Raw genomic sequence first — 11,391 nt, 5'->3', positions numbered from 1 at the left:
GCCGAGCGCCGGTCTTGGGCGAGCGAAGGGGGGACCGTTCCGAGGCGGGGTGGGCGGGAGCGGCCAGCTGCCCCCCAGGGAGCCGAGCCGGCGCTGGCAGCGGCGCTCCTGGGACTGACGGACACGCCTCCCTGGGCTCGCCCCTTGCACGGGCAGGCAGAGCCGGCGGGGCCGCTGGGGAGCTGCCGCGCTCAGCCCGTCCCGCATGCGGGCAGCCAGGGGCAAAGAGGGCGCCAGCCTCGCCCGGCCACGGAGGGCGGCGGTGCTCGGCCTCCTGGCCGCCAGCGCCCTACTCGCCCTGGCCCTCCAGAGCTTCCCGGGCGCTGGCCCCTGTTGGGGGGCGAACGGGACGCGGGGCTGCCCCCGGCCTGCCAGGCGGCCTCCCCCGGCTCTGCTGGACGAGCTGAGCCGGAGGCAGCGGGACCTGCTGCGCTTGGCCACGTCTGCCGGGGACACGGAGCTGGGGCTGAGCCGCGGCGGCCGCCTGGGCTGCGGGGACCTGAGCCGCGTAACTGAGCTGGGCGTCGTGGGCTCCGGCTTCACCAAGCTGGTGCTGCGAGCGGCGCTGCCGGGGGCCGGAGCCATCGCCCTCAAGTCCGTGCACCGGGCCGGCAGCGACGTGAGCCGCTGCGTGCAGCGCTACGGGCACCCCGCCGGCTGCCACAGGCTGGCCAGCTACAAGCTGCTCAAGGAGGTGACCCTGCTGCAGCGCCTCGACCACCCCGGCGTCGTCAAGGCAGGTAGAGGGACCGGGGCGGGGGGGCACAGCGCTTCTGACCCCCGCTGCTTGAATGCCGCGCGGCTGCCCCACTCGCCCCCTCCGCTGCTCCCAGCGCCCCGCGGCTACTGACCCCCCTGCCCGGCCACCTGCGGGGGACCCCGGGCAATTGCTGCGGCAGCGCCCCCATCCCCACGTGAATGGAGGCGTTTCGGGGAGACGGTAGCGGGGCGAGTGCCCGATCTCCTTGGCTCACAGCCATTGCACACAGGCAGCTACGCCCTGCATTAGCCAGGTGTCCGTCCCTGCTGTGCTGTAGCGCCCGGTACTTATGTGCATCCGGAGATGGGCGAAGGAAGGAGAGCCCGGTCTTCCAAACAAAGCCAAACTAATGGGGTTGGGCAGAGATGGGAATGGGGGGCGGGAGCAGACCCTTTTGCAAGGCTGCGCCCAGAGCCACGTGCTTTGTAGAAAGCGAGTTCTTCAAATTCACACCCCGTAAAAACAACAAGGAATCTGGTGGCACCTTAAAGACTAACAGATTCTTTAAGGTGCCACCAGATTCCTTGTTATTCTTGTAGATACAGACTAACACGGCTACCCCCTGATACTTGACACCCTGTAAACTAATCAGGGTCTCTTTCTGGGCTTGGTGACCGCTAATGATGCCATTCGCTGGGGGGAATCACACAAGGCAGTTCACGCTGCTTTCTCGCTCAGCGGAACAGCTGCTGTTGGTCGAGGCAGCAAATAGAACTATGCATCGATGTGATGGTATCTGTGACTTCTAAACACAGAGCAATTGAATGGTATTCTCTATAGTACTACTGGATTTACACAGTGTCTGCCTGCTTTAAACAGAGTATAGGAGAATTGATGCCTTTTACTGTACTTGAATCTATATTCCCCAGAGGCCAAGCTGATCTGTCAATATTTATTCAACCTTTCCCCTGGACATTTGTACTTGAATATGCATCAGTATGACAGTCACTCCTTTTCTCTCTGCAGTTGCATGGTCAGTGCTATGATAATAGCTTAGACCCTGAAATAAGGGTCACAGCTATGCTGGAGCTGGGATCCCCTCTGGAGATGATTCCGCTTCTGCAGACTCCCTGGGAGGAGAGATTTAAAGTAAGAAAACAAAACAAAGGCAGTTTTATCAGTAGCTTTTAGGTCTCAAACAGAGTAAATGCAAAGAGCCCATGATGTGTGCTGGGGCTCACAGGATTGTCATGCTGACTTTCTGAATGCTCCTGGAAATCTTTAAATAATCTTGTTTTCACCCCTTTTAAATTACAGTAAATAATATCTCCAGTCAGAGAGCAGGAGCTCCACTATTCCTAGCTATTCCTTTATCCCCCCCTCCGAAGCAATGTTACAACAGACCTACAATTACAAAAAGTCTAAAGAATCCTGCCTAGGGATAGTATTGTGTTTAATACTCTGTGTTAGACCGGATGTCTGGTTCCTTCTGTTCTGCACGCCTTTGCAGAGAGGTCTATTGATTTGTATAGGCAGGCCCATTATTGCAGTGGTATTATATTCCAGTGGAGGGGGCAAGGGACAGGGACTGGTTCTATTCCAGGCTCTTCCACTGACTGACCTCCTGTGTGACCTTGGGCAAGTTACTTCACCTCTCTGTGCTTCTGTCTTTTCTCTTATCCTTTTTCTGTTTCTTATCCTTTTTCTAGATAGGGGTGGGCAAACTTTTTGGCCTGAGGGCCACATCTGGGTATGGAAATTGTATGGTGGGCCATGAATGCTCATGAAATTGGGGGTTGAGGGTATGGGAGGGGGTGAGGGCTCCGGCTGGGGGTGCGAACTCTGGGGTGGGGCCAGAAATGAGGAGTTCAGGGTGCAGGAGGGGGCTCTGGGCTGGGGCAGAGAGTTGGGGTGCGGTTTGGGGGATGAGGGCTCTGGCTGGGGGTGCAGGCTCTGGGGTGCAGGAGGGTGGGACTGAGGGGTTCGGAAGGGGGATCAGGGCTGGGGCAGGGGGTCAGGGCGCTGGAGGGGGTCAGGAGTGCCGGCCAATGGGAGCTGCGGGGGCTGCGCTTGGAGAGGGGACAGCGTGCGGAGCCCCCTGGCCCTACGCATAGAAGCTGGAGTGGGGACATGCTGCTGCTTCCACAAGCAGCACGGAGCCACAGCATATGTGGAGTGGGGCAAGCCCCGGACCCTGCTCCCCGGCGGGAGCTCGAGGGCTGGATTTAAATGTCTGAAGGGCCGGATGCGGCCCCCAGGCCATAGTTTGCCCACCCCTGTTCTAGATTATAAGCTCTTCAGGACAGGGACCGTCTCTTACAATGTGTTCGTCCAGTAGGGCTCTGATCTTGTTTGGGGCCTGTTGGTGCTACTATCATACAAATATATAATAATAAATTGCTGTCTCAGTCTGGTAGGTGAGAGGCCAAGTGAGGCTCTTTAGCTCTCCATTAGCATAAATTACGTATGACATGGAAGTTATTTTTATTGTTTGTATTACAGTAATGCCCTCAGAGGGCTCGGTCAGGGTCTCACTGTAATGGCTGCTGCTTATTTGCTTTATTGGAGGGAGGATGGTGTTGAAGTTAAAGGAAGAACTACACTGCAATCAGTGAGAAATTCTTTGGTTAAAAAACCCACAAACCATAAAACCCCCAGAAGCATGTGACCCACAAGGCTGAACATGGCTACCACAGTCATAGCCAACAACAGACCAAGACATCCAAAACTCAGCATAGGGGCTTCATGGCAGGCTCCAGCAGAAGGAAAGGTCTCCCACACCCCTGCCCCAGCTCGGATCCCCCTCCAGCACCCCAAACCACTCATTCCCGGCCCCACCCCAGAGCCCACCCCCCCAGCCGGAGCCCTCACCCCTTCCCACACCCCTGCCCCAGCCTGGATCCTCCTCCTGCACCCTTCACCCCTCATTCCCGGCCCCACCCCAGAGCCTGCACCCCCAGCCGATGCCCTCACCCACTCCTGCACCCCAACCCCCTGCCCCAGCTCGGTGAAAATGAGCGAGCGAGTGAGTGAGGGTGGGGGAGAGTGAGCAACAGAGGGAGGGGGGATGGAGTGAGCAGGGGACAGAGCCTCGGAGAAGGGGCGGGGCAGGGGTCTCGGGGTAGGGGTGGGGTAGGGGTGGGGCAAGGGTGTTTGGTTTTGTGCAATTAAAAAGTTGGCAGCCCTACCTGCGCCCTGCCCTAACCTGAATGACTACACCGTAATTAAACAGCCTCTTAGCCCAAGTCAGCTGGCATGGGCCGGCCGCGGGTTTTTAATTGCAGTGTAGACATACTCTTAATGTACAAAATATTTAGTACAATAGTTTTACATAGGGAGTGCTGTTCTAGAACAGATAATTGGACCATCTACACCTATATCCTGACTCTTGCAGTGGTCTATACTGATGGTCCCTGCCTGCTTTTATCCCATGATGCACCACACTAGGCACTGATCCTGTAAGCTGTTCTGAGTGAACAAACCCCTGAACTCATGCAGACTGAAGTACATGGGATTCCATGTGGGTGCAGGAGTCCAAGCGCATGAAACAGTTGCAGGATCGGGGCCAATTGTGTAATGCTGTACCATGGTGGAAAACACCTTCCTGATTCCAGCCAGCAATCTACATATGGCCTGAAGCATGAAAGGTGATATTGTATCCCTTGTAGCTTTTTACCCTAGTGGTGTGACTGCAAAGGTTTATTTTTGTGCTTAAGCATATTTAACAAACATTGCTAAACTGCTTATGACAGTAAAATCCTGTGGCAATATTGACAATACAGCTTGTAACATACACATAATTTCCTTTTAAATACTGTACATTTCTTGTCTTTAATTTCACTGAATGCCTTTCCCCTTCTTCTTCCAGCTGAATAGCTTTTTTTGGACTATGTTTCCCATGTGTATTCATCTCCTCTTTCTCAGATTTGCCTGAGTCTAGTGAAACTGCTGTTTTACCTGGCACATTCCCCTCTGGGTTCAATAGTCCTCTTGGATTTCCAGCCAAGGCAGTTTGTTATGGTGGATGGAAACCTAAAAGTGACAGACATGGACGATGCCAGCACCGAGGAACTGTCATGCAAGGAAGATAATGACTGCACACTAGACTTCCCTGGAAAAAGCTTCATTCTCAAATGTACTGCAGCTGGGAAATGTGACGGACTAAATGAAAAGAAGAATCTTTTTAATGCATACCGGTATGTGCAATTATATAGAAAAATATGGCAGATTTGATCATAAATTGCACAATACCATGTAGTGAGCAGTATCCTGTGCTTATTCTATGTAGCACAGAGAGAGAGAGAGAGAGAGAGAGAGAGATTTATTAAGAATTTCTTTGTAGCAAATATTATTTTTCTTGTTAGCTAAGAATTGAAAACAGCGTAGTGATTGGCTAGAAAGAGTGCAGACACCCTTCCTGCACTGCTTCCCTCTATGATCACCAATAAACCTGCCCAAAAAACTTTCCCCCGTGAATTTATTGCTTCCCAGAGGTGCCACAATGACAGCCTTGGAGATGGCAATCCTCTAACTATCCACAGAAGAGGCGGTGCAAGCTTCCTCCACCAATGTGCCTCAGCTTGGTGGTACTTCAGGTGGAGTTGCCTCTGCATGAGAACAGGATAGTTTAGTCTCTGTGTCCCTTTAACTCATGGCCTCTCATTTGAGATGGGCAACAAAGGAGCGAAGAAGAAATAGAGATGGACATCTATTGGGAATTGAACTGAGACTGTCAAGTCACTTCACGTAGGCCACCAAACAGTCATCAAAAGACAGCAACTTCCTCTCTCCATTGATCTGGGCTAGATTTGAACTGCTGACCTGGAGGTGAAAGTCTTGATAGCCCATTATTAATGTTCAGGGGCTTAAGAGGGAGACACTGTTATTGAGGGATCCTAATTTCACCCTAAAAGAAAATTATAGTCTTGCAATAATTACCCATTCCTTTTAGAGCAGCAGCTTTGTGGAAGGACTGGATGGTTCAAGGAATTAATAATGAGCTACCCTGTCTTTCAGTTAATAATGGGCTGCCAAGCCTTGTTAGCACAAGGCCTTCTGGTTGTCCTAGGTGAGAGAGAATACATGTCCTTTGTAGATTGGAAAGTCACTGCTTAAAGGTGAGCAAGGCAATTTCAGGGGAATTTAGTGAAAGCTTCATTGCTTGAATCCTTTTAATTAGACTGAATAAAGCACTTGGCAGCACTATATGCCACAGGGACAAGCTTTAAGAGGGGTTGGCAACATGATCTATGAGAAGCCAGTTAAGATGCTCCAGCCCCACAGTATTGGGCATTGTGTAAGAACCTGAATAGAACAGAATAGTCCTCCTGAGATGGAAAGTGAAAATTTAGAGAGGACTAACTATTAACATATTGAGACCTCTCACTTCTAACAAGCCTGTGGGATTTTTTTGCAGGTATTTTTTCACGTATCTTTTGCCACACACTGCACCTTCTGCTTTGCGGCCCCTTCTGGGTGATATTCTGAACGCAACAGGTACAAGCTAATATTTACACCCCATTGTCTTTTATGAGAAGACATTTTAAATGATATTTCATTGGGTTAGTCACTTCTGTCATATTTTTCTTTTTAATGTAGGTGATTTACGATATGGAATAAATGAAACCCTAGGAGCTTTTGAAAAAGTTTTACATTTGTACAAGTCTGGGCTATATCTACAGAAAAGGCTTCCTCTTTTAAAAGGTACAGGACTTCAGAGGACTTCAGAGTCTTTAGATAAGAGTTCAATTACTGCAGGTGTGATCGAACTGTAATAATCTTGTGATTCCCAAATATGGCCAAATTCTGATCTCAGTTACGCTCATGCAGCCCCAATGGACACAGTGGATGTATGTGAGGGCAGAATTTGGCACACTTAGGCCTAGTCTACACTAGAAAAAGTTTACCATTAAAACTATACAGGTATAGCTATACAGTCAAGCCCTCCTAGTGTAGATGCTGTCACACCAACAAAAAAAGTGAAATAAGCCATACCAGCAAAAGCATTTTTATGCTGGTATAACTGCATCTGCACTGGGGTTTTTGAAAATAGAAGTATCACCAAAACAGTAAAGTTATCACCCAAAATCACTCCCTAGTTGATATTGCTGTACCAGCAAACGTTTCTAGTGTGGAACTGGCCATAGAATCCCTGTTTCTTTCTCTTTGGAGCAATCTTTGCTGTTTTTTCATGAGAGTTGCATGGGATTGCTTGTACTACATTGTACGTACCTTGCAGAACAATCTGATTTACGTGTGTGTGTGTTTGTGCATGTGTGCGTGCTGCTTTAAGTACTCTACTCACAATCCTTTCAGCATGTGCATCAGTTTGTGTTTCAAGTGAATATATGTCCTGTTAATATCTTAAGTGGCCCTCCAGCTTTTTACTGTGGACCAGTTGGTAAGGAAGATCCTCAGATGGCCTCCACTCTCTTTACCCACGGAGCCCTGTGATACTTTATTTTTCTCCTGTTTCATTGTGCAACCTATCTGCTGCTTTGAGTCATTGGTGGACCACGGATCATAGTTTGGGGCTTTGTTCCTCTGTACTAAAGAAGGGGACCCTTTACATTGTGGGGAAAAGTGGCTAATCATTCTTCCTTATGAAAAGGTTCATTCCTTGCTGCTTTGAGCACAAAAGGTGTTGTGGCCCAAGTTTCCCTAAGTGTTCCCATGCAGGCTTGGGATGGGCATGAATTGCAATATCCGTGGAGTGCCAGATTTACATCTTCTCTGGAAATTGCATGCTTGCAAGCCGAGCATGTGCAAAAATGTAGGTGCACTCTTGCACAGAGGGGCCTGCATTTCTAACAGTCGTATTTTCTAACAATGTCTCTCCCTCAGTTTATCCATCAGTGTTCATTAGCAGTGTACTAAAATTAGCACCTCTGCCCTATTTTACACCTCCACAAAGGGGCAGAAATCTTAACAGTGAGTGAGCGGTAGCCTTAAACATTGCCTGCTCTGTCATATCTGTCTGGAAGGCATTAGACAAATCTAGTGGTTAAAGTGGGGGACGGGGGGGTTAAATCAAAATGTACGTGTTCTGTGCTTGGTTCCTCCACTGACTCAGTTTGAGCAAGCTACTTTAACTTCTCTCTGTTTTACTTGAATGAAGGATGTCACGCAAGGGCAAAGTATTAACTTTATGATGTAACCGTAACATACTGCTGGGTATCTTCCTCTTGGATTATATTAAAAGTTTCCTAAAAGCTGTGTCCCTATGTACTAGTTTTTATTCTGTTTCTCAGAATACATCACCCTAAAGGGATTCCGAACCATGGAAATGCAGGACTATAAATGCTGGCCCTCCTACAGCCATCTGGGATGTTTGCTCTCCATTTATAATGCAGAGGAAGCTGCAGCAATCTGTAACTCTCAACCACAGTGCCAAAGTTTTATTGTCACTCAACAGAGAACATGGACAGGTGAAATGATTTTATTTTATTGAAAACCCAGTAAAGATCTTTCAGTACAGAGGCCAGAGCTAGTTGTAAGTTGCTGGGACTTGTGACAGCAAGCGTGCAGGAAGGAAGTAAAAAAGGTTCCCTTTAGATCCTGTGTTTAAAAAAGCATGACATTCTACTTAGGAACTGGTATCATGTCCCATTGCATAAAGCTGCTGTTCTGTTTGATTTAATAGAAGCTGGGTTCTGAGGTGGTTAGATTTCACAAGCTGTATAGGGTCTGGCCTGATCAGTACTGAGATGAGAGGCTGCCCTGCCATGAAAAATCCAGAGTGCCTAGGAAGTGGTGTGGGTGATTCAGGAGGTGGCTCTGTTCTCCGAGTCAGTACTTTGCCAGTGCCCCTGCATGGTGCTAGGTGGCACGGTTATCTTGGAAGTACCATCTCAAAGTATTGTCTAGGAGAGGCAGTGTGGCCTAGTGACTAGAGCACTGGCCTGGGACTCAGAAGATTTGGGGTCTATTCCCAGTTCTGCTGCTAACCTGCTGAGCCAGTCACTTCCCTGTCTGTGCCTCAGTTTCCCCTTCTGTATAATGGCGATAATGATACTGCCCTTCTTTGAGATTTACGGAGGAAAAGCACTATATAGGAGCTTAATGTAAGATAATAATATTGTCTTACTGTTAAGACAGGAAGCTACCTTTTGTGGTCATTAAAGATACCATTTATCTTGCAAGAATAAGGAGATTTTAGTGTCTGTGTCCATGTTTGGTTAATTACATTCTCCTTCTGTGAATTCCATCAGCATCTTCAACAGGATGTGATAATTTTCTTCACTTCCTCTACTACAGTTTTGCATGGTATTGGTTTAAATAGTTGCTAAGATCCACCCCAGAGATAGCTGCATTTAGTAGTGGGTGAGGCAATTGCTGTGGTATGTACTGTTTGTAAAAAGCCTTTGGGTCCTTTGATGTGAAAGAAGATATATAAAAGTAGGCGTTTACTATCGTTATACTCAAAAGAACCATAGTTTACAATAGTTTTGCTCCTTTTTATATCAAATTAAAGCCCCAGACCAATGAGTTTCACAAATGTCACTATAATTAGCTCTGATTACAGCCTTTCATTGAAGCCAGCTTGCATGGTTTTAGAATTACACTGTAAATCCCCTCATTTAACTGACACTTCAGCAGCAGTCCAAGCTATTACTTATAATGTGAACACTGAATAAGGTAAATGAACATTAACCAGGCATCGGTACGATGGTGCTTATGATCATGTAGCTTGTCTGCTGACATGATACATGGCTGCCCTTTGGCATTCTTTGCTTTAAAAAAATATTCAAATCGTACTCTATAAGTTTGTATGAAAATTGTACACGGATAACTTTATCGTATAAGAGAGTATTCATCTGCTGACAAAACAATACGTCAGGCCCCTGTGCACAGAGCCAGTTTCACAATAGCAATGGTTTGTGCATGCATATTGTATTCTGCATCTCTTCTAGGTTTTATAACGTGACAGATGTTAGCACATGAAGCATGTGACTATTAGAAGGAGCTCAGCTACTACCGTGATGAGCCCGATATAAAAACCTATATAGAATGGAATAAAACATCCTGCCTGTGTCGCTTGATTCTGTTTCTGCAACAGGCTACCCTGTATCAAGGCCATTCTGTAGTCTGTTTTTATTCTCCTAAGCCTTTTCTTCCTCACATTTTGTAATAAGTCTTTGTTTGAGTGGCCGAAAAGGACAATTCTGTTACTTGTGGTCTGTTTTTCTGACATGCCGAGGGCCTGGATCTTGCATTCACATTAACTGGAGCTGCGGGTGTTGGTAACTTGTTAATGTAACTCTGTAATACAGATTGAGACATAAAGTCTATGGTGCCTGATCCTGCATTGTGCACTCCTACGGAAGTTGGTGAGGATCATGGATGCATAGGGAATGTAGGAAGAATGCCTCATATGCACATAGCTGGTGTAAAAGGAACCTGCTTAGAGAGTGCTTTATATATAAATCTGTCTTGAATCTAAAGAACCAAGATGACCCGTCTCCTCTGTTTAAACTTACATTTTTATTTTCTTACCAGGACGCCCACTCGCCTCATTTCGAAGTAGCCTGACTGACTTAATACCAGACGTCAATGCTGTACTCTATATTAAACGATCTGCTCCCTCGAGGGAAAGACTTTAAAAACAGTGAGAGCTCACATAAAGCGATTTGGGGAGGAGTCATTGGGGAGAACATCATCTACCAAAAGGAATGATACTTTTTATTTTGCTTTAGATGCGATCTCCATACTAGCTTGGACTGTGTAAAATGGTGTTGTCTGCTTGATCAAAGCAGAGATTATCCATAGCCAAATGCTCTCCTCTACACAACCCCACCTGGTTGTTAACCTGTTCCCAGACTCTGCTGTTCCTTGTAAACATTTGCAGTTTTAGTTCAAATGTTGCAATTTGCAGAACCTTGGCTTGCCGCTTTCGGAACTTGTCAGCGAAGGAATAGAAATGGCCATGAGGGACTTGGCTGTAGTAGTCCTAGTTAGTTCATCTGTCTTTTGAAAATCTATGAATAATGCACCGCTGACGAACATACAACTCCCCAATGATGGGGCTGCCAAAAGGGATTTAGTAACATCATAAATGTAAAGAATCCATACATTAGTGATGAGGCCCAAGGTGCACTGTTTGGATCCAGAGCCATGATTTTGGATCTGCCCATGGGGGTGGGAGGCAGGAGGTCTAGGTATGCAGTTCAGAATGCGGGGTTTGGGTTCAGTCCATTGTGCAGGGTAAGGGGGTAGGTGTGTGGTTCAGAATGCAGGGTTTGGGTTCAGCCCATTGCGGGGGAGGAGGTATGCAGTTCAGATCCAGATGCAAAGATTGGGATGTTTGGATGCAGGGTTTGGGTTTGATGTGTGCATTTTAAAACACCCGATCCCTTGTATCAACCTTGAAGGTTGTTCAGTGTTACTTTCAGTGAAAGAAATTCTGCTGAGCAAAATGTTCAAAATATTTGTCTGAAGTTCTATTCTGTATGGTAAAGAACTGCTACTTTCCTCTTGACAATGAGGTGAAGGGGGAGGGTTGTTCTGTTGCTTTGATGAGATAATATATTGCATGGGCTCTCTGGGCTGAGTTCCTCTGAAAAGGCTTCAGGATTTCTATGCATTTTAAACTGCAATAAATGGAGACATACCCAACATTGTGCCTGGACAGGAATGACTGGGAGTACTGCACTGCCTGTTCTTTTTTCCGGACCATTTTGTGGTCCAGTTCA

General features: G+C 47.5%; 1 protein-coding gene across 1 annotated transcript; it reads left to right on the top strand.

Moving 5' to 3' along the window:
• The first annotated feature begins 205 nt into the window (after nt 1-205).
• On the top strand, nt 206-10,302 carry LOC135878536 (extracellular tyrosine-protein kinase PKDCC-like). The gene is made up of 7 exons (XM_065404233.1): nt 206-736; nt 1,727-1,849; nt 4,625-4,896; nt 6,117-6,196; nt 6,299-6,403; nt 7,951-8,127; nt 10,199-10,302. Exons 1-7 carry the CDS (start codon nt 206-208, stop codon nt 10,300-10,302), a joined length of 1,392 nt encoding a protein of 463 aa, XP_065260305.1.
• Nucleotides 10,303-11,391: the final 1,089 nt, after the last annotated feature.

Source organism: Emys orbicularis, chromosome 4 (genome assembly GCF_028017835.1).
Source record: "Emys orbicularis isolate rEmyOrb1 chromosome 4, rEmyOrb1.hap1, whole genome shotgun sequence".
Classification (NCBI taxonomy): Eukaryota; Metazoa; Chordata; order Testudines; family Emydidae; genus Emys; species Emys orbicularis.
Note: the sequence above shows the minus strand (reverse complement) of the source record. Positions and strands in the feature narration are given on the sequence as shown.

Bases quoted from the DNA above. Each gene is read 5' to 3' on its own strand.
- LOC135878536 (XM_065404233.1), top strand. From the start codon at position 206: ATGCGGGCAGCCAGGGGCAAAGAGGGCGCCAGCCTCGCCCGGCCACGG. The intron at 6,404-7,950 runs GTACAGGACTTC...TCTGTTTCTCAG, and splicing joins AAGGCTTCCTCTTTTAAAAG to AATACATCACCCTAAAGGGA. The intron at 8,128-10,198 runs GTGAAATGATTT...TTTTCTTACCAG, and splicing joins TCAACAGAGAACATGGACAG to GACGCCCACTCGCCTCATTT.